The 22,729-nt window shown below is 42.0% G+C and overlaps 1 protein-coding gene across 18 annotated transcripts; it reads right to left on the bottom strand.

Moving 5' to 3' along the window:
* Nucleotides 1–1,090: 1,090 nt before the first annotated feature.
* Nucleotides 1,091–22,729, bottom strand: picalmb (phosphatidylinositol binding clathrin assembly protein b). 18 transcript variants are annotated; one of them, XM_036964791.1, is made up of 24 exons: nt 21,883–22,729; nt 14,608–14,750; nt 14,254–14,329; nt 13,974–14,091; nt 13,475–13,568; nt 13,116–13,227; nt 12,777–12,883; nt 12,547–12,585; nt 11,742–11,753; nt 11,071–11,156; nt 9,996–10,119; nt 8,083–8,216; nt 7,713–7,813; nt 7,393–7,548; nt 6,775–6,858; nt 6,322–6,417; nt 5,817–5,921; nt 5,624–5,737; nt 5,396–5,426; nt 5,186–5,285; nt 4,536–4,598; nt 3,478–3,585; nt 2,995–3,099; nt 1,091–2,523 (listed from the first exon to the last, which is right to left on the bottom strand). In XM_036964791.1, the coding sequence occupies exons 1-23, from the start codon at nt 22,010–22,012 to the stop codon at nt 3,007–3,009; spliced, it is 2,226 nt and encodes a 741-aa protein (XP_036820686.1). In that variant the 5' UTR covers nt 22,013–22,729; the 3' UTR covers nt 1,091–2,523; nt 2,995–3,006. The 18 variants fall into 18 exon arrangements, with proteins under 18 accessions (XP_036820686.1, XP_036820689.1, XP_036820685.1 ...); XM_036964794.1 differs by having other exon boundaries at nt 12,547–12,588; nt 13,974–14,076; nt 21,883–22,727; XM_036964790.1 differs by having other exon boundaries at nt 12,547–12,588; nt 21,883–22,727.

A 22,729-nucleotide genomic window follows, 5' to 3' on the forward strand; every position in this document is an offset into this window, starting at 1 on the left:
TTAGTGAGGTCGGGCACTGATGTTGAGCGATTAGGCCTAGCTCGCAGTCAGTGTTCCAATTCATCCCAAAAGTGTTTGATGCGGTTGAAGTCAGGGCTCTGTGCAGGCCAGTCAAGTTCGTCCACACCAATCTCGACAAACCATTTCTGTATGGACCTTGTCTTGTGCACGGGGTAATTGTCTTGCTGAAACAGGAAAGGGCCTTCCCCACACTGTTGCCACAAAGTTGGAAGCACAGAATCATCTAGAATGTCATGGTATGCTGTAGCGTTAAGATTTCCCTTCACTGGAACTAAGGGGCCTAGCCCGAACCATGAAAAACAGCCCCAGACCATTATTCCTCTTTCACCAAATGTTACAGTAGGCACTATGCATTCGGGCAAGTAGCGTTCTCCTGGCATTCTCCATCCCAGATTCATCAGTATTACTTCCAGATGGGGAAGCGTGATTCATCACTCTAGAGAACACATATCCACTGATCCAATGGAGTCCAATGGCGGCGAGTTTTACACCACTCCAAACGACGCTTGGTATTGCACATAGTGATCTTAGGCTTGTGTGCGCCTGCTCGGCCATGGAAACCCCTTTCATGAGGCTTCCAACAAAGTTATTTTGCTGACGTTGCTTCCAAGGGCAGTTTGGAACTCGGTAGTGAGTGTTGCATCCAAGGACAGATGATTTTTACGCGCTGCACGCTTCTGCACTCTGCAATCCCATTCTGCGAGCTTGTGTGGCCTACCACTTCGCGGCTGAGCCGTTGTTGCTCCTTGATGTTTCCACCTCACAATAACAGCACTTACAGTTGACTGGGGCAGATATTTGACGGAAAGGAGCCATGTTGAAAGTCACTGAGTTCTTCAGTAAGGCCATTCTACTGCCAATGTTTGTCTACGGAGATTGCATGGCTTGGTTGCTCAGTTTTATACACCTGTCAGCAACGGGTGTGGCTGAAATAGCCAAAACAACTCATTTTAAGGGGTGTCCACATACTTGTGTGTATATAGTGTATATACTAACCGTAGTGCCAAAGATGCCATCACTGTTGCAATATTCACCAACAAATTGTAATAAAAATGTTTAAGAACATCACTTTGTGGAAGCTGCTCTTTATTAAAAAAAAAAAAAATAACCTGTCAATGTCTGCTACACGTTTTAATTACATAAACAAAAATATAATCCACGCAAGACAAACGCAGAAAATATCCTGAATCAAACGTAGGTAGAGTCAGATTAATTGAATTGCTTTCATATTTCATACATCTTTCACTTCCCTCTCCGTTGAACAGTCAGTTTTATATACACAGAGCACCGATCAACAGTGCCCCTCTCTCACCCTGTTCCACTGGATCTTTATACAACTAATTTACATCAAAACTGTAACCCTTGTTTAGTGTCTGCAACCCCCAGACACACTCTCGTCTGGCTTCCAGGGAGTCAGAGCTGAGGTGGTGCGGGTAGCATGGAAAGATATGTTCAACATGAAAGCAATTCTTTCACATTCAGAGTAAAGGCAGCCATTAAACGGTCAGTGAGTCAATGGCATGCCAAGCTTAAAGCAAAATGGATCCCACCCCAGTGTGATGCTTCAGAATCGTGGATTAAGTGTTTTTCAACTAGACAGAAAAGTTGTTCCATTGCAAAAAACCCTAGGCACAGAATTGACTATATAGATTACTGACTCATACTGGAACCCCCTACTCCACTTGCACAGGGGAGATCATGAAATTTGACCTAGTAAAACTGTTCTTATCACAAAACTTGAAGAATATTTAGTGCTCTATCATTCCGTTTATAGGTGTATTTTATATAATATCTATTTTATTTTCTCTACATCTCCAATGAAACCATCCAACATCCATGTTAAATGCTGAGACACTCCCACAGGTACTATAGATTACACTATAGATTTTCTTCCTCAGTTTTAAAACCATATCATAAATAAATAAACAACACACAAGGAATGTCTACTGTAAACACAGTAAAAAAGACAAAAAACTAAAACAGGTGTAAACGTCATTAGCATCACTACTCAGTGACAGTTAAATAACTAGGAAATGGATCACTGATGATCGAATCAAGAGATGGAAGGATTCCTCTCCTCTTTTTCTTCTTGTCCCCCCTCCCCCTCCCCCTCACACTAGATTAGAACACCAAGCTGTTACACCCAACCACAGTAGTATTTCCAAATACATAATATCAAAGTTTCTCAGCACCCATAGCAGAGGATACAATGGATGAGGAACCCCTATAGGTACTTTTTAAAAACAGCAGCATCACTTGACGTCTTGGACAAATGACAGAATAACGACGGGTGGTGAATTATTTTCTTCCCATCGTCAGTTGGAGATGGTTTCCATGGTTTTCCTCCAGTCATTGCACTGTTCGTTGTGTTCTTGACATGTCTGTATTTGGGGTGGGGAGAGGGTGAACGTTTCTCTGAAGAGTTAGACTGGCAATGAAGACAAAGCTTTGCTGCTTCATTTTCTTCATTTTCTGAGACACGTCATATTACATGAACTGCATCTGTGGATGGAAATCACCATACAAGGATTTATTAGAAAATAGTTTTACCAGCACGCTCACGGTGGTGCTGAAATGGTCAACTGAATAAATGCAATGAAAAGGCATCAGAATGTCCCCAGAGCAAAAGCAACTGTCACATAAGATACAGCTGATGAATCAAGATTTCAGCAATGGCAACCTATATCAGCAAAGACATACTGGTTAGTGTAATTGAAAGTTTAAAAACATCCTGAAATGCATCTGCCAATTGTTTAAGCGAGCAAGACACAAACCAACTAATCAAGCCCATATAAAGCGCACGAGATATAGCGAGAGGAAATAAACAGCAGTGGTTGATCAGATGGAAGAAGCAGTGTGTTTGCAAATGAAGGAAGAGATGATAACAGTAAGAGAAGAGAAAAAAAAGAGAAGCATTAGTGTGAAGCCACGCTGCGCATGCATGTACATCCGCAAGCACACAGCATGCTGTACCTAAGAGACGCTCTACAAGAAATCCTTGAGAGAGAGCTGTGCAAATGGGTCCTGTCCGGGGGCTCTGAGAGGACTCTGGCTGGAAGGACTAGAGGCTGCAGAGGGCTATTTCAGGGAGAGGGAAAAACACACAGGAGGAGCAGAGGTCAGAGAGAGGAAGACAGTGTGTGTGAGTGAGAGAGAGGGGGAGCGATCAGATTGAATGAAAGAGAGGAATGACGGGTGAAAGAGAAGTTTCACCAAGAAGGGAAAATAATTGGGGACTTGAGGAAACTGATGACAGACAGATGTCCCTCTCCTCCTGAGGAGGTAAGCGTAAACTGGAACATTGTTGTTTTCACAGGGGGTAGTACACACACAGACACAGAACAGATACTGTAACTATACACCACACAGCACTGAATACACCTGGACACTGAACTCACACAACCCTACAATAGACATTTACCATCACACACGTCTGATTATTGTACAAACACACACCTGGGCACTGGAAACAGAGCCGAAGGGGTTGGGCGGCCTCATGATGGGCTGGTTGTACATCATGTTGGGTTGGTTCATCATACCCATAGAGCCAAGCTGTTGGGGTGGCTAAAGACAATATCATAGAGAAACATCAGGCATAATATACATGTTACAGTAGATTGCATAGCACAGAAGGATGGATGTATAGCACTTATTACTGTTACTCCAATTACTACTGCATGCCTATTAGTTCTCAGTGCTAGTTATACTGCATGGCTATTAGTTCTCAGTGCTAGCTATACTGCATGGCTATTAGTTCTCAGTGCTAGCTATACTGCATGGCTATTAGTTCTCAGTGCTAGCTATACTGCATGGCTATTAGTTCTCAGTGCTAGCTATACTGCATGGCTATTAGTTCTCAGTGCTAGCTATACTGCATGGCTATTAGTTCTCAGTGCTAGCTATACTGCATGGCTATTAGTTCTCAGTGCTAGCTATACTGCATGGCTATTAGTTCTCAGTGCTAGCTATACTGCATGGCTATTAGTTCTCAGTGCTAGCTATACTGCATGGATATTAGTTCTCAGTGCTAGCTATACTGCATGGCCATTGGTTTTTTTAATGACATGACTGTGTCTGCATGTTGCATGTGTGGGGGTGAGTGCTAACTACTGCATAGCTAAGTCCTTCAGTACTAACTACTGCATGGCTATGTCCCTCGGTGCTAACTACTGCATGGCTATGTCCCTCGGCGCTAACTACTGCATGGCTATGTCCCTCAGCGCTAACTACTGCATGGCTATGTCCCTCAGCGCTAACTACTGCATGGCTATGTCCCTCAGCGCTAACTACTGCATGGCTATGTCCCTCAGCGCTAACTACTGCATGGCTATGTCCCTCAGCGCTAACTACTGCATGGCTATGTCCCTCAGTGCTAACTACTGCATGGCTATGTCCTTCAGTGCTAACTACTGCATGGCTATGTCCCTCAGTGCTAACTACTGCATGGCTATGTTCCTCAGTGCTAACTACTGTATGGCTATGTCCCTCAGTGCATCCATCTGACAGATACTGACCATGCCATATCCCCCCACCATGCCTGTTGGTGTTGTGGCAGGGTAGGCCATGACTGGGGGGGTCTGTGGAGACACAAACACACCAATGAGAGCCTCCCGGGTGGCGCAGTGGTTAAGGGAGCTGTACTGCAGTTTCTGCAGAAACACTGGGTTCGCGCCCAGGCTCTGTCGTAACCGGCCGCGACCGGGAGGTCCGTGGGGCGATGCAAAATTGGTCTAGCGTCGTCCGGGTTAGGGAGGGCTTGGCGCACCAGCGGCGCAGTGCGCGCTAGCCAAGGTTGCAAGGTGTTTCCTCCGACACATTGGTGTGGTTGGCTTCCAGGTTGGATGCGCGCTGTGTTAAGAAGCAGTGCGGCTTGGTTGGGTTGTGTATCGGAGGACGCATGACTTTCAACCTTCGTCTCTCCTGAGCCCGTACGGGAGTTGTAGCGATGTAGCTACTAAAAACAATTGGATACCACGAAATTGGGTATAAAAATAAATACAAATATTTCAAAAACACACCAAAACACAACATCTTCTCTCACAGATAATCCAGCAGACTAATGTCAAGTCAAGATAACAACTTCTTAACAGAAGTGATACAGTAGCTAAAACACTCATCACAGGCAGGTAAGAGTACTGTAAGAGGCCAGTGTAGTGTGTATTACCATGGAGACGGGGTTCCAGGTGGTGTTTGGGGCTGCCTTGGGCTGCCAGTTGCTTCCGCCAGTCAGCCTCTTCTCCCCAGGCTGGCTCCAGTGGATGTCACTGTAGATTAAGACAGCTAATATTAGCACTGGCTCCTAACTGCTGCTGGTTATACAGAACAGTTCTTCATCTAGCACTGACCTGTTGAAGAGACTGAACAGCTCACTTACTTTTTTGTTGTGCCATTTCCAATCCCGAGATCTACAAGAGGATAGTAATATAAATGTGAGATGTACACATCCAGAAACAGTTAATTCTACTGCTATAGCTGTGTGACATATTGCGATCTAACATATATGAGTCAAAATATCAAGACACCATGATTCACTCAGGCAAAGATGAGAGTTGATCTATTTTAATCTGAATTAAATATCCTAGCGTGACGTTGTGACACTTACTGCCCACCAGGTTGGCCAGGGAGGAGTCCAGGTCAGCTCCGACCAGTTTGTCTGACAGCTGATTGATGGAGCACAGGGCCTGATTGGAGCCGACCATGGTGGGTTTCAGGATGTCTAAGGAGGACAGAGAGGTGTACATTGGTTGGATGTGAAACACCATGTCCATCAAATAGTAAAATATTCAACACCTCACCATCAGAGTCAATGCTGTTAACGCCGGTAGCTTTGGCTCCAAAGACTGACTCGAAATCCACCTGGAGTGCTCCTGGGGGGGGGGCCTGTGATGTTGTGGAGTACCCTGTAAAGAGGTCAAAGGGGAGGCTGCTCAGAACATGGCAGGTGCAGTGATGGATAAGCATTATCCATTGGTGTTAAAGTCAGACCTGTTACAGTACAGCTACAGGTTCACCAGTACTCTACCTCTGAATAGACCTGCTACAGTACAGCTACAGGTTCTCTACCTCTGAATAGACCTGCTACAGTACAGCTACAGGTTCTCTAGTACTCTACCTCTGAATAGACCTGCTACAGTACAGCTACAGGTTCTCTAGTACTCTACCTCTGAATAGACCTGCTACAGTACAGCTACAGGTTCTCTACTTCTGAATAGACCTGCTACAGTACAGCTACAGGTTCTCTAGTACTCTACCTCTGAATAGACCTGCTACAGTACAGCTACAGGTTCTCTAGTACTCTACCTCTGAATAGACATGCTACAGTGGAGGGCTCAGTGGGGTAGGGAGCCTGGTGTGGAAGGTGCTGGGCCATGGACACTGGACCACTACAGAAGGAGTCTGACAACGTCAAAGGAGGACCAGGAAGAATAAGAGAGCAAAGGAAAGCATTTCAAGGCACGGCAAGAAAGGCAGGCAAAGTGACAGTACAGACAGAAAGGAGACAGTTAACAGAAAATAGTTAGCAGTTGTATAGGGACACTAACAGGTAACAAGTAAAACTAATTCTAACAAAGTCAAAACAGGAACTGCACAAGGTATACAAATATCCTATTGACACTAAATTCCTCAAAATCGTCAGACTATCCTAACCATAGAGTTATTATTGGGCCACTAAACACATTACATGGGTTGAGGGGCGTATGTTTGCCTATGGGCTCAGGAAACATAGGCTGGGATGGTGAGCCATCGTAGTACCTGAGATGGAGTGTTCTATCCGCACTGTGCGTTTGTAATTGGTTGAAACGGACGAGTTTGTGTCAGTAAAGGGATTATAACGATCTAGAGAATCAAAAATAATATTGGTAAGTGAAACAGATTTCAACTTATTAAGAGGATACTACAACAGAAAATAATACAATTATTGGTTTGAAAAATCAGAATCTAGAAGCAATAGCCTATTTGAATACATTATGAAACAATATATATCAGCAGCAGGAAAACCATCATTTGAACATAACCAACTTGGTCAGAATTAACTTAGACATGGGTTTACTAGACTGTAAAATAAATTTGAGACCTCAATGTATGAAGCGTCATATTAGACTGGGAGCCTATCAAAAGAACATAACCAGTAACTCCACCGTCACAGTGTTAGCTTGTGGTTCTATCCTTAGCACAGTCCTATAATGGAAACATGGCATGTGGTTGCCTTGCATTTTAAGGTACACAACAAACATTTAACTTTAGAAAGCTATGAGATGATTTACATACAGACAGAAGTAACAACAGTACGGCTTATGGGAGACTTCCTTCAAACAGTCCCACAGAGAGACACATGAAGGGTATTTCAGGAGGAATAAAGAGTATCTTTACCACCAAACATTTCATGACCAGACGTCCTAGAGGAATAGCTAACACCGTCGGAGGACACGACAGGCAAGTGAGCGGCGGCATCGACAACGACTTTTGAGAGGAAAGGGTTAAGGTTTGGCATGGAGTCATCTCCAGCTTCAGCAGAGGTGAAAGGATCTAAGCAGGCAGAGGAGAGAAAGAAAGAGAATAGATAGAGAAGAGGAGAACAGGGGGATATCAGAGTCAGACGCAACAGGAAGAGAGGGAGAGCATGCAGAACAGGTCATGGTAGAAGACAGCAGACAATAGAGGGGTCCTGAGGTGGTGGCTGTTTCTCCTACCTGCCCATGCTGTGGCCACAGGAAGCCCTGTAGAACTGGCCTGCACTGAAGGGTTAAAGGTCTGCTGAATGTCAAACAGGTCACTCTCCATCTTCAGAGCACTGAGGAGAGAAGACAGCAGTGATGCAATACCTGAATCAACACTGGAAATGTAGCTGAACATTAGAATTACCAGATACACACAGACGTATTGAGGTATAGGTTCCCTCTAACAACAGATCTAGAATAAGAGCACTCTAAATCCTAAACTTAACCACTAGGAGGACAAAGAAATATCAGTGGTTATCATCAACTTCTAAATAATCCACGCTAACCTCTCTGGTCAACCACATGAGTGGGTAAGCTTCACAGCTCATAAGTGAAAGTTTACCCATTGGAGCAGCTGGGTGTGGAGAAGAGGTCTATGGCCGGGGCTGTGCTGATAGTGCCCCCGGTGGTGGAGACCGGAGACGTGTCTGTGGTGGCGAAGGAAGGCCTCTTAGAGAGCTCCTTCAGCCTCTGTTCCTGGGTGGAAAGAGTCCAAGTCAAATACAAACACTCTACAGATGTAGAATGTAGTGCGTAGACTGGAGGTGATGGTTGTAGTTATGTACAGTACCAGTCAAAAGTTGGGACACTCCTACTCATTCAAGGGTTTTTATTTTCACTATTTTCTACATTATAGAATAATAGTGAAGGCATCAAAACTATAAAATAACACATATGGAATCATGTAGTAACCAAAATAGTGTTAAACAAATCAGAATATATTTTAGATTCTTCAAACTAGCCACCCTTTGCCTTGATGATAGCTTTGCACACTCTTGGCATTCTCTCAACCAGCATCATGAGGAATGTTTTTCTTGAAGGAGTTCCCACATATACTGTGCACTTGTTGGCTGCTTTTCCTTCACTCTGAGGTCCAACTCATCCCAAACCATCTCAATTGGGTTGAGGTCGGGCAATTATGGAAGCCAGGTCATCTGATGCAGCACTCAATCACTCTCCTTCTTGGTCAAATAGCCCTTACACAGCCTGGAGGTGTGTTGGGTCATTTTCCAGTTGAAAAATAAATGATAGTCCCAATAAGCGCAAACTAGATGTGATGCTGCAGAATCCTGTGGTAGCCATGCTGGTTAACTGTGCCTTGAATTCTAAATACATCACAGACCGTGTCACCATCACACCCCCTCCTCCATGCTTCACGGTGGGAACCACACATGCAGAAATCATCCGTTCACCTACTCTACATCTCACAAAGACATGGCGGTTGGAACCAAAAATCTCAAATTTGGACTCATTAGACCAAAGGACAGATTTCCACCTGTCTAATGTCCATTTCTCGTGTTTTTTGGCACAAGCAAGTCTCTTCTTATTATTGGTGTCCTTTAGTAGTGGTTTTTTTGCAGCAATTCAACCATGAAAGCCTGGTTCACACAGTCTCCTCCGAAGAGTTGATGTTGAGATGTGTCTGTTACTTGAACTCTGTGAAGCATTTATTTGGGCTGCAATTTCTGAAGCTGGTTATCTAATGAACTTATCCTCTGCAGCAGAAGTAACTCTGGGTCTTCCTTTCCTGTGGCTGTCCTCATGAGAGCCAGTTTCATCACAGAGCTTGATGGTTTTTGCGACTGCACTTGAAGAAACTTTCAAAGTTCGTGAAATGTTCCGGATTGTCTGACCTTCTAAAGTAATGATGGATTGTTGTTTCTCTTTGCTTATTTGAGCTGTTCTTGCCATAATTTGGACTTGGTCTTTTACCAAATAGGGCTATCTTCTGTATACCACTCCTACCTTGTCACAACAGAACTGATTGGCTAAAATGCATTAAGGAAAGAAATTCCACAAATTAACAAGGCAAACCTGTTAATTGAAATGCATTCCAGGTGACTTCCTCATGAAGCTGGTTAAAATAATGCCAAGAGTGTGCAAAGCTGTCATTTAGGCAAAGGGTGGCTACTTTGAAGAATCTCAAATCTAAAATATATTTTGATTTGTTTAACCCTTTTTTGGTTACCACATGATTCCATATGTGTTATTCCATAGTTTTGATGTCTTCACTATTATTCTACAATGTAGAAAATAGTGAAAATAAAGAAAAACCCTTGAATGAGTAGGTGTGCCCAAATGATACTGTATGTAGGCCATACTGGATCGACCAAACGAGGCTTTGAATTGTTCAAATCATTGTCTGCATAACTGCAACATATCAGTGTAATTCACATGTAGATGGGACAGGCAACACAAAACCATGTCCATTCTCGTCAAATTCATGTTGTGATCCACGCATCATGACGGCTGTACCTTCAGTGCTTTGAGACGAGCCTGTTCCTCCTCCAGAGCAGCCTGCTTCTCCCGCTCATCTACTTTAGTAAAAGACATCCCTGTACTGGCCAGCGAGGACACTGCGTTGGATAGAGTACTAGCCCTGAAACAACACACAACAGTAAACACCCCTCGGCAGAATACTACAGCAACCCTGGCTGAAAACATCAATAACCATTACCCTCAATAATAATTTAACCAATATTGTGAAAGTGTTGCATGCTAAATGCTAACGATAATGCTAACGCTAAATACTATGCTAGCTAGCTACTGTTACACAAATGATTGTGCTCCTATGGTTGAGAAGCATATTTTGAAATCTGAGATGACAGTGTTGTTAACAAAAGGCTAAGCTTGAGAGCTAGCATATTTATTTCATTTCATTTGCGATTTTCATGAACAGTTAACGTTGCGTTATGCTAATGAGCTTGCCGGGATAAATACACTCCTGGATACAGGTTTTTTTGGTAGCCAAACATGACGCACCAAACGGAGCGATTTCTCCTAAACAAATAATATTTCAGGAAAAACTGAACATTTGCTATCTAACAGAGTCTCCTCATTGAAAACATCTGAAGTTCTTCAAAGGTAAATTATTTTATTTGAATGCTTTTCTGTTTTTTGTGAAAGTGTTGCATGCTAAATGCTAACGATAATGCTAACGCTAAATGCTACGCTAGCTAGCTACTGTGAGCTAGCATATTTATTTCATTTCATTTGCGATTTTCATGAATAGTTAACATTGCGTAATGGTAATGAGCTTGAGTCTGTATTCACGATCCCGGATCCGGGATGGGTAGATCAGAGAGGTTATTAAGAGCTTGGTGCACAAAGCAAATCAGTTATTATACCGGCAGCCACTTCTAGGCTACCTGCAGGGGGAGTAGTGGACTCAGTGCCAAAGACACTCCAGTGTGAGATGTAGGATACGTCCCAAATGGCACCCTGTTTCCTATGCACTACTTTTGACCAGGGCCCATAGGGCTCTGTTCAAATGTAGTGCACTATGTAGAGAATAGGGTGCCATTTGGGACGTATCCCATCCTGTACATACCTGCTGGCAGCAGTGGAGTCTTTGACTTTCTTCCCCTCTAGAGAGGCCAGGTGCTGCTCCAGAGCTTCCAGGAGGCTACTGGGAGCCTGTTGTAATGGAGAACAGCAGTTAGTATAGGCCAGGGTTAGAAACATGCAGTTAGACAGTACTGTACAAACACAACCATCTAAGGCAGTGATGGGCAACCTGGTTACTGTACTGTGCATACACTAGCTTTTTCCTGACAACATTTTCTGAAAACGTTTAACTGGTCATGTCACGTGGTGAGGAAAAACTCAGGTCCCTAACTATACTGTCCCATATACCACTATACCTTAGTTAATGGATTCTAGCTAGCACTTAGTTTACTGGGAAGTGTTTAGCTCCTCAATATGGGACAAATACTAACTCGAGACTTCAGGTGAAAGCCACATTGGATGAGTGATTTTGAAATGTGTGTAGATGACACGGCACTTTCAACATCCTACAGTATGTGGTGTTGAATTGGCAATGTCTAAGCACACCTGGGCAGTATGTTGGATGGGCTATGTGACAAAGAGAACTGTGTATACAATTTGTTTCACTCCTATAAAACACAATATCAATGAGATACAAAGTCAGAGTAGAGGCATGCAAAGACAACACCAAAGCAAGTCACAGACACAGAAGAAGAGTGAGATGAGAATACTTACACAAACTGTGAACTAAAGGTGGAAAGATAAGGGGAAATACAGAATATAAAGGTGGTGATGGTCAGAGATCAATATCTATATTGAACTGTAACTATAATGTATTTGAAGGGTATAACACTGTTGCAGGTGCCTCATAAAACATACAATAGGGGACATAACACACAATTAGTGTAATTGTACTTTCAAGGAAAAGTATGATCCTTGGTCGAGGAGGGATTTCCCATGGAAATACTGTAATATAACCAGTGTCACTGCAAAGACTGACTGTAGCACAACAGGTGTGGGGTGCCATCTATTCAATTTCCTGTACATTGTGTGAAATCTGAAGTACTGTAAGATACAGTCAGTTTGGACTCTTAACAGCTTAACACCTTTATTTACTGTAGATAGAGCCTAATCAAGAGGGGAAGAAGAAGAAAAAGTGAGAAATATGCCTCAATTGGCAACATGCGCTAGAGGACTTCATGCACTGAGCAGTGCCTTATCTCTGGGAGACGTGTGCAGGGTGGAGTAAATAGTGTGGAGGGACAACAGAGCTGATTAAATAAGAGGAGTTAATACTGAGATAGAGAGACACACAAAGAGAATACAGAATGAGAGAAAATAGAAAGTGATAGCAAGAAATAAGGGAGAGAAAGTGAGAGCCAGAGAGAGAGAGATGGAGACTGTAGGAATCTAACTGTCTTTTCAGTAGACAAACGGATAGAGTAAGTTCGGTGTGTAGGTGTTTTGTGCAGAGAATGTGTCTAATAGGTTATATCAGCAGAAGTAAATCCATCATTCAGTTTGGAGTGTAAAGTCTTACCTGGGAAAGGTCTGGAATGTCTCCTCGATCAATCCCCACCTGCTGTCAAATGAATATGTGCAAAGTTATAGTGGTGCTTCTAAATTAAAACGTTTTTTCTACCACTATACAATTTCTGCCACCATAATTTTCTCACAAAAAATGTAAATATATCAGGGGTTTTCCCCTTTAATAAATGGTATTGAATGAATGAATAGCATCAAACTCAAAGCAGGTAAAGAAGAAATCACCTCTGCCACTTTAAGGAACTCTGAGATTCGGGTCATTCGGGTCAGGAACTTCTTGTAGATATCCAGGCCCTCTTTACACTGGGTTTTCTTCATGTCAAAGTACTTCTCTGTGGAAAAAAAATTACAATTAAAAATAAGTGGGTATTAGCGCTGAAAATCTGTACACACACTAGGGATAAACTCTGTAGAGAATTTAGTCTCCATTAGTACAATTTAGTTCTGTACATATCAAAAGATCTACAGTACAAGGATCTACAAAGCACTTCTCCAGACTAAACATTTTAAAAGAGTATTGATCAGAAAATAGTGGAGTAAATCAAGTTGGAGTTGATGTTTTACCCAGCAGGTTGATGATGCCTTCGTTATATGCAGCGAAAAGCCTAATGGAATCTTTGAAGAGGAGCATGAATCCTGCATTGATCACTCCGTTTGTTAGCTCATTGGCATTAACCTGAAGAAGACACATCATTCAGTTTCACATAAGCCATAAGTTGCCCTTTTAACACATAATGACTTTGGCATCGCTGACAAACAATAAAAGAGCAGGTCAGTGAGGGGGAAAATAGCCTGTATCCATCTCTGGTTTCAGCACTGTCCATTCAGTAATCAGTATGCCTGACAATATGTTAGCCCCAGGAACCCTCTCATATTACAGTACATGAGCAGCACGGTTCTGAGGAGGTTGACCTCAGACTCACATTGAAGTCGAGGAGGGCGTCCATCTGGCTTTGTATGATAGGGATGGTCTTCAGTAGCTTCTCTGTATTCATGGTCCTCATCACCCCATCCACCCTGTTGAGATGTGTGTATGTGTAGTGTTAGATAGATGTTAGAAGCACAAAGGACAGAGAGGGAGGGAATCAGTGAGAATAGCCTCAGCCAGTCAATTTGTACTGCATGTTAACAAATCGTTCCCAGAGTTACAAAAATACTGTGATTACTAGATGGGATATAAAAAGCTTTGAAAATGTTGGAAAAATGATGACATTCTGTTGTTAAAATTGACAGGAATATTCTTAATTAAATATTTGAGCTGTCAAATATTTTAAGTATTTTTTTACACCAGCTAGCAGCTCTGCAAGGGGAAAGTGTTTATTGTAAGAAATTGTTTGAGCCTTTGAACTCCATTGACATACATTCGGGTCAGTCAAAAACAAACACACCACTTTCTTCGGTTATATGTTGGGAATTTCTTACCCTCGCTTTACTTTAGTGAAGTCAAAGGCAACCTGTCTGTATGACACAGCCTTTTCATTCAGATATCGACTGTACCTCCGGATAAATGTGGACATATCGTAGCCTGGGAGAGAGAGACCTGAGAAGTGATATAAATCTTACAGTTGTCATGAAAACCTACTTGAGAATCATGCTATATTCGTTCAAAAGTTAAATTGTTTCCTCTTATAAGTATTTGTCACTGTAACAGTTAAGGATGAGTTTGAGAAAAGCATTTGAGAGCCAAGGCCTCATACTTTACCTTGTAAACCACTTTTGTCCAAAAAATTACTGAGGTTGAATAATGTGTTCCTTGAAGCCAAGTACTGCACAAAGCGCTGTATCAAAGAAAAAGAGCGGTATCAATACGTGTTCTTACATTTTCATTGATCTACAGAAATAGAATAGGACTGGAGTACCAGAGTAATTTCCAGATGTTTATTAAAATCGCCTGGTTAGCAATTGATTGTCTTATTGTCTGTGACCTGAAAACTTCAACACTATAGCATTGCTGTTATAGATATAATATACTGTATATTACAGCAAATAATGGAATGAGTGATGAATGTAGCCATAGACAATGTTTCATTGAGTGGTGATTGTAAGCCCAGCTCACCTCATTACCGTAGACCATAAGGTGGTGTGTGGCGATGAGCGACTTGAAGACCACCACCCAGCTCGTGCTGGTGGTCCTCTCAAACAGTGAGTCAGCCAGCTGGGGAATGTTCACATTCATCTCATTGGTGCAATGGATCAGGTCTAAAGATGAGAGACAGACAGAGAGGGAGAGAGAGAGAATGTTAGCGATAGCTTGATGTCTAGGAAGACCATGGATAATTGATGTCAAGTAGTGACTTATGGCCACTGGCCAGTAGAGGTTAAAACAACTGTGGATACAAGGCATTTCCCCTATGGGGGAGTTGAATTTTGGGGTAAAGTTAGTTAATATTCTATGAATGACAATGTTTTGAAAATCTGTGTAAACAGGGACTCAGGCACTCTGCCCTCAGCTGCAATCTCATTCAATTAGCTTTAATTCAAGGTCTGGCTAATTGCCTAACTACACTCAAGACACTTAATTACTATGCTACGGTACTACAGGCTGCCTCTCTTTTTTGGCACGGTAATTCCTCAAGAGGGTCTACTGAAGTTCAATAGATGAAAGCCTGATGAATAAGTCACCATCTCTAAATCAAACAATATATTTTTGGTCAAATACACTATAGATACAAAGGTATGTGGATACCCCTTCAAATGAGTGGATTTGGCTATTTCAGCCACACCCGTTGCTGACAGATGTTTAAAATCGAGCACAAAGATATGAAATCTCCATAGAAAAGACATTGGCAGTAGAATGGCCTTACTGAAGTGCTCAGTGACTTTCAACGTGGCACCGTCATAGGATGCCACCTTCCCAACAAGTCAGTTCGTCAAATTGCTGCTCCGGTCAACTGTAAGTGCTGTTATTGTGAAGTGGAAACTAATTATTAGAATCAGGTGCGCTAGATTAGGGTAGGATTGAAAACCTACAGGACAGTAGCTTTCCAGGAACAGGGTTGGAGAGCCCGGATGTAGAGATTGGGTGATGCCAGTCAAACCTGTGCAGTCTGCCCATCTCCTATTCAGAGTTAGACTGAGTGATGAACAGATTGACAGTATAATAACCAGGCCTGGCTTTCTGGCCTATATTCTCATGTTTTCAAAGGAGGGGGGTCTAAGTAGGACAGCATAACCTTCCAGAGCAGCAGTTAGCATGGCTAGTTGATTATCCAGGGAAGACTGGGACTGGGGTGGGGGATGACAGTGCTGTCATGTTATAGACACTAGACAGCCTGCTAAATATTCACCGGAGTTCGCATTGATGATAGCACTTTTTTTAACTGCACCTTGATGGTGTCATATGTTGCAACACTGCTCTAAAAGTAGGTCTAACACAAATCATACTGTATGCAACACTGTACATGAAGACTGTAGCACAACAATTAACCATTTATGTGCAATTGTGTTGCAATCTCTAACGATATCTGGTATATTGTCAGGTAAAGCAGCCACACTGAGAACTCCTAAATATTACTGTGTGGACAGTGGGCCAGGAACGATGACAGTGTTATTTTAACAGCTCTTTATAGACGGCCTAGGCGGCCTACTCTTCTGTCTGTGTATGAGAGGCTGTAAGTGAGTCTAAGGTACAGTGCATTCATAAAGTATTCAGACCCCTTGACCTTTTCCACATGTTGTTACGCTACAGCCTTATTAAAAAATGTATTATAGTTTTTTTCCCCCTCACCAATCTACACACAGTACCCCACAATGACAAAGCAAAAACAGGTTTTTAGAAATGTTTGCAAATGTATTAAAAATAAAAAACTGAAATATTACATTTACATAAGCATTGAAGACCCTTTACTCAGTACTTGAAGCACCTTTGGCAATTACAAACTCGAGTATTCTTAGGTAAGACGCTACAAGCTTGGCACACATGTATTTGGGGAGTTTTCCCAATCTTCTCTGCAGATCTTCTCAAGCTCAGGTTGGATGGGGAGCTATTTTCAGGTCCTTCCACAGATGTTCAATCAGGTTCAAGTCCGGGCTCTGGCTGGGCCCCTCAAGGACATTCAGAGACTTGCCCCGAAGGCAATCCTACATTGTCTTGGCTGTGTGCTTAGGGTCGTTGTCCTGTCGCAAGGTGAACCTTCACCCCAGTCTGAGGTCCTGAGCGCTCTGGAGCAGGTTTTCATCGAGGATCTCTCTGTACTTTGCTCTGTTCATCTTTCCTGCGATCGTGACTAGTCTCCCAGTCCCTGGCGCAGAAAAACATACCCACAGCATGATGCTGCCACCACCATGCTTCACCGTAGGGGTGGTGTCAGGTTTCCTCCAGACGTGGCGCTTGGCATTCAGGCCAAATGGTTCAATCTTGGTTTCACCAAATCAGATAATCTTGTTTTTCATGGTCTGAGAGTCCTTTACGTGCCTTTTGGCTTCCATCTGGCCACTCTACCATAAAGGCCTGATTGGTTGTCCATCTGAAAAGTTCTCCCATCTCCACAGAGGCAGTCTGGAGCGTGATTAGTGTCCATTGGGTTCTTGGTCACCTCCCTGTCCAAGGCCCTTCTCCCCCGATTGCTCAGTTTGGCCGGGCGGCCAGCTCTAGGAAGAGTCTTAGTGGTTCCAAACTTCTTCCATTTCAGAATGATGGAGTCCACTGTGCTCTTGGGGACCTGCAATGCTGCAGAAATGTTTTGGTACACTTCCCCAGATCTGTGCCTCGACACAAGTCTGTCTGGGAGCTCTATGGACAATTCGTTCGACCTCATGGCTTGGTTTTTTATCTGACATGCACTGTTAACTGTGAGACCTTATATAGACAGGTGTGTGCCTTTCCAAATAATGTCCAATCATGTCCAATCAATTAAATTACATTTACCATAGGTAGACTAATCAAGTTCTAGAAACATCTCAAGGATGATCAATGGAAGCAGGATGCACCTGAGCTCAATTTCGAGTCTCATAGGAAAGGGCCTGAATACTTGTATTGTAATATCTAAAAACCTGTTTTCACTTTGTCTTTATGTGTGTTATGTGTAGATTGATGAGGGGGAAAAATTATTTCATCAATTTTAGAATAAGGCTGTAACGTAACAAAATTTGAAAAATTCAAGGGGTTTGAATACATTCCGAATGCACTATATTTCACATTGGACGGCTGATCGCGTTTGGGTGAGCCAACAGACTTCTGAGCCAACTTTCACTCATCCTGTCATATAATGGCTCCTGTACCTCAGGAGAGTACTGTAGGCCTAAGCTCAACTAACAGGTGTGAAACAACAGGCTGGCTGGCTGAATCAATTCACAACTTTAGCATAGATAGTCCATAGATTCAAATGTGATTAGAAGTGGGCACTTTCAGAGCACACAGTTTTCCAGTTGTTCCAGAGGTCAATGTCTGCAAAAGGAACCTAGGAAAAGCAATACAATATGTAGCTAGCCTACTACATTCTTCAGTTGGGGTCTGAACCAGCAACCTCCATGTCATTGTACCTGTGTGTCATGCAATATGCTCCTATAATCATGATAACAATGACATATGAAAGGTAACCTATTATCCATAACCTGCTTGCAGAAGAGATACAAAATCTTTGAGATTTAATCACATATAATTAAATGAGTTATAGTTGGAATTAATTAATGGACATTTATTGCATTCACTTTTACTTTTGCAATGGCAGGTGCTCTGCTGTGTGACGAGTAGCGTTTCTGAGGATGGTCACACAGATTAAAAAAAGGTCTGATGTTGCCATCAGAGTTAAATATGCAGTACCAGTCAAAAGTTTGGACACCTACTCATTCAAGAGTTTTTCCTTTATGTTTACTATTTTATAGAATAATAGTGAAGACATCAAAACTATGAAATAACACATATGGAATTAAGTAGTAACTGCAAAAAAAAAAGTGTTCAACAAATCCAAATAGACTTTTATCTCCCTCACCAACTTTAAACATCTGCTATCTGAGCAGCTAACTGATTGCTGCAGCTGTACATAGTCCATCGGTAAATAGCCCACCCAATTTACCTACCTCATCCCCAAACTGTTTTTATTTACTTTTCTGCTCTTTTGCACACCAGTATCTCTACCTGCACATGACCATCTGATCATTTATCACTCCATTGTTAATCTGCAAAACTGTAATTATTCGCCTACCACCTCATGCCTTTTGCACACAATGTATATAGACTCTTTCTTTTTTTCTACTGTGTTATTGACTTGTTTATTGTTTACTCCATGTGTAACTCTGTGTTGTCTGTTCACACTGCTTTGCTTTATCTTGGCCAGGTCGCAGTTGTAAATGAGAACTTGTTCTCAACTAGCCTACCTGGTTAAATAAAGGTGAAATAAAAAATAAATGAAAAAATATATATTTTATATTTGAGATTTTTCAAAGTAGCCACCCTTTGCCTTGATGACAGCATTGCACACTCTTCACATTCTCTCAACCAGCTTCATGAGGTAGTCACCTGGAATGCATTTCAATTAACAGGATGTGCCTTGCTAAAAGTTGATCTGTGGAATTTATTTCCTCCTTAATGCGTTTGAGCCAGTCAGTTGTGTTGTGAGAAAGTAGGGGTGGTATACAGAAGATAGAGCTATTTGATCTTTATTTTTGCCTTGATGACAGCTTTTCAACATTCTTGGCATTCTCTCAACCAGCTTCACCTGGAATGCTTTTCCAACAGTTTTGATGCAGTTCCCACATATACTGAGCACTTGTTGCCTGCTTTTCCTTCACTCTGCGGTCCAACTCATCCCAAACCATCTCAATTGGGTTGAGGCAGGGTGATTGTGGAGACCAGGTCATCTGATGCAGCACTCCATCACTTTCCTTCTTGGTCAAATAGCCCTTACACAGCCTGGAGATGTGTTGGGTCATTGTCCTGTTGAAAAATAAATTATAGTCCCACTAAGCGCAAACCAGATGGGATGGCGTATCGCTGCAGAATGTTGTGGTAGGCATGCCGGTTAAGTGTGCCTTGAATTCTAAATAAATCACAGACAGTGTCACCAGCAACGCACCCCCACACCATCTCTTCCATGCTTTACGGTGGGAACCACACATGCAGAGATCATCTGTTCACCTACTCTGTCTCTCACAAAGCCATGGCGGTTGGAACCAAAAATTTAACATTTGGACTCATCAGACCAAAGGACAGATTTCCACCGGTCTAATGTCAATTGCTCGTGTTTCTTAGCCCAAGCAAGTCTCTTCTCCTTATTGGTATCCTTTAGTAGAGGTTTCTTTGCAGCAATACTACCACAAAGGCCTGATTCACGCAGTCTCCTCTGAACAGTTGATGTTGAGATGTGTCTGTTACTTATGAAATATTTATTTGGGCTGCAATTTCTGAGGCTGGTTACTCTAGTGAACTTATCCTCTGCAGCAGAGGTACATCCAGTCCTCATGAGAACTAGTTTCATCATAGCACTTGATGGTTTTTGCGACTGCACTTGAAGAAACTTTCAAAGTTCTTGAAATTTTCCAGATTGACTGACCTTCATGTAAGATGGCGCCGGAGCAGAAGGCAGACATTTTACGCCTTAAAGTAATGATGGACTGTCGTTTATCTTTGCTTATTTGAGCTGTTCTTGCCATAATATGGACTTGGTCTTTTACCAAATAGGGCTATCTTCTGTATACCACCCCTACCTCATCACAACACATTGGCTAAAATGCATTAAGGAAAGAAATTCCACAAATCAACTTAACATGACACACCTATTAATTGAAATGCATTCCAGGTGACTACCTCATGAGAGAATGCAAAAAGTGTGCAATGCTGTCATCAACGCAAAGGGTGGCTAGTTTGAAGGATCTCAAATTATTTTGTTTAACACTTCTTTGGTTACTACATGATTCAATGTGTTATTTCATAGTTTTGATGTCTTTACTATTATTCTACAAAAACTTGTGGCAAAGAAATTCACGTTATGTCCTGAATACAAAGAGTTATGTGGTGTGTTGGATTTGCCCCAAACATCACTGAGTACCACTCTTTATATTTTCAAGCACGGTGGTGGCTGCACCATGTTATGGGTATGCTTGTCATCGGCAAGGACTAGGGAGTTTAGGATAAAAGTACATGGAATAGAACACAGGCAGAATCCTATAGGAAAACCTTTCCAACTGACACTGGGAGAGAAATATTAACCTTCCAGCAGGACAATAACCTAAAAAACAAGGCCAAATATACACTTGAGTTGCTTAACAAGACAACATTAAATGCTCCTGAGTGGCCTAGTAACAGTTTACTAAAAATGTCTGTCAGGTAATTACCAACAACCAACTTGACAGAGCTTGAAGAATTTTAAAAGGAGAATAACATGCAAATATTGGTCAATGCAGGTGTGCAAAGCTCTTGGAGACTGACACAGAAAGACTCACAGCAAACGTAAACACAGTAAATGCTGCCAAATGTAATTCTAACATGTATTGACTTAGGGGTGTGAAATGTGAATACATATGTAAATGAGATTTCTGTACTTCATTTAATACATTTGCTAAAATGGGGTGTTGTGTGTAGATGGGTAAGATTTGTTTTTGATTTAATCAGTTTTGAATTCAGGCTGTCACACAACAAAATGTGGAATAAGTCAAGAGGTATGAAAACTTTCAAAAGGCACTGTTCATGCATTTCCCTCAGCAGTGACAGACACACCTAGTAATGATAATAATATGGAATACACTTTGCATATTGGACTGAAAGCATTATCCTTGATACTTCCTCTAGGCCTACTGTGAAATATGAACAAGGTAGTTTCTACCTCTGAGCTGTTCAAAGGTGTTTTTTATACCCTTTCCTATGGTAAATATATCAAATAGACCTACTGAATTTACTCCCTGGAACATATATTTTCGGGGGCATTTTTGTATAGCCAAAACGTTTATGTACTGTATCATGGAGAACTGGTCAATTGTAAGATAAGATACACCGACTGATAATTACATGATAACTGTTTAGAGCAGGGAGCCTAAAGCTATGCGAAATGAAATAAACCGCTATACAGGCGGCTAGAAAGCTTGCTAATTTGACAGTAATGTTAATGATGAGTAGGAATACCCTGGAACTATACAAAATATATCTGATATTAAAAGTACTGTTGTTAACGTCCAGTTAAATAATGTTACGAGAATTATCATTGTGCGATCTCGTTTTTCTACAATATAACGTTATCCTTGATACATTTTGACAGGAACTAGCAATAACATTAGCCTATCCATTCAGCCTTTGGGCCTTGTGTAACCATCGCCATAATTCAAGAAATGCAGAACTCTGACTGGTTTTAATGAAGAATGACACATTATATCAGAAACACTTGATTAATTCGATACTTACAATCCAAATGTTTCTTTTTCGGGCCCATTATTTCATGTGTGGTGGCCTTGCATACTGTTTTCGACACAGCAGATCCAGTTACACTGTGCTGGGCTGCAGTTATCCTGTCAGTAATGCTCTGCCCCGACATCTTCGTTTATTGATGCAACAAAGAATTTGAAAAATCACAATATGTCTATAAAGTTACAAATTAATTGAATGATATAATCTCTACGGTTGACACCTCCTGTCCACCGCCTATTTAAAAATAAAATAAAGAAAGGGGGAAAACAAAGAAAAAGACAGGGCGACGAGGCGGAAGAAAAATGATACAAAGAAATTCAAACGTATCCAACGCTTGACTATTTCAGTCTTATGTTGATCCAACTGACGCCTTTGATCAAATAGATTTCATAAATAAAGAAGCGGCGGTAGATTTGGTGGGTTCTCTCGCTGACTCATTCTCTGCCCATCTCTCATCCCGATCTCTCGCTCACTGGATCCCTGTGTGTCTCCTGTCTTCGTATTGACACTCCTGCTGTGTTTAAAGGACTAGAAGCATTCAGGGAAATGGCGGGCCTGCTCTGCTCTCAGAAAGGTTAGGATGTATGACGTTATACGAAGCATGCCGACCTGGAATCAGATTTTACATCCATAATCCATAACATTTTATTCTGTGCAGGTGTCCACAACTGATTGTGGTCTTGGTGGGAAATTAATATGCCAGACCACAGCAATTAGGCCTAAATCAATATTCTGCAATAATTTCATAATATTTTCAAATTTCTCAAGGTAAACTGGGCATATGCCCACAGTTCTTTTTTTTTTTCTTGCAACACATTTGTCCAAGTCCCACTCCCTGCAGGCT

Source organism: Oncorhynchus mykiss, chromosome 27 (genome assembly GCF_013265735.2).
Source record: "Oncorhynchus mykiss isolate Arlee chromosome 27, USDA_OmykA_1.1, whole genome shotgun sequence".
NCBI classification, from domain to species: Eukaryota; Metazoa; Chordata; class Actinopteri; order Salmoniformes; family Salmonidae; genus Oncorhynchus; species Oncorhynchus mykiss.

What these genes read in the sequence shown, in the direction of transcription:
- picalmb (XM_036964790.1), bottom strand. Translation starts at nt 22,012, where the DNA reads ATGTCGGGGCAGAGCATTACTGACAGGATAACTGCAGCCCAGCACAGT. An exon ending in GAAAAAGAAACATTTGGATT is followed by an intron (nt 14,751 to 21,882) that starts GTAAGTATCGAA and finishes TCTCATCTTTAG; the next exon opens with ACCTGATCCATTGCACCAAT. An exon ending in CTCGTCTCAAAGCACTGAAG is followed by an intron (nt 8,217 to 9,995) that starts GTACAGCCGTCA and finishes CTTTCCACCCAG; the next exon opens with GAACAGAGGCTGAAGGAGCT.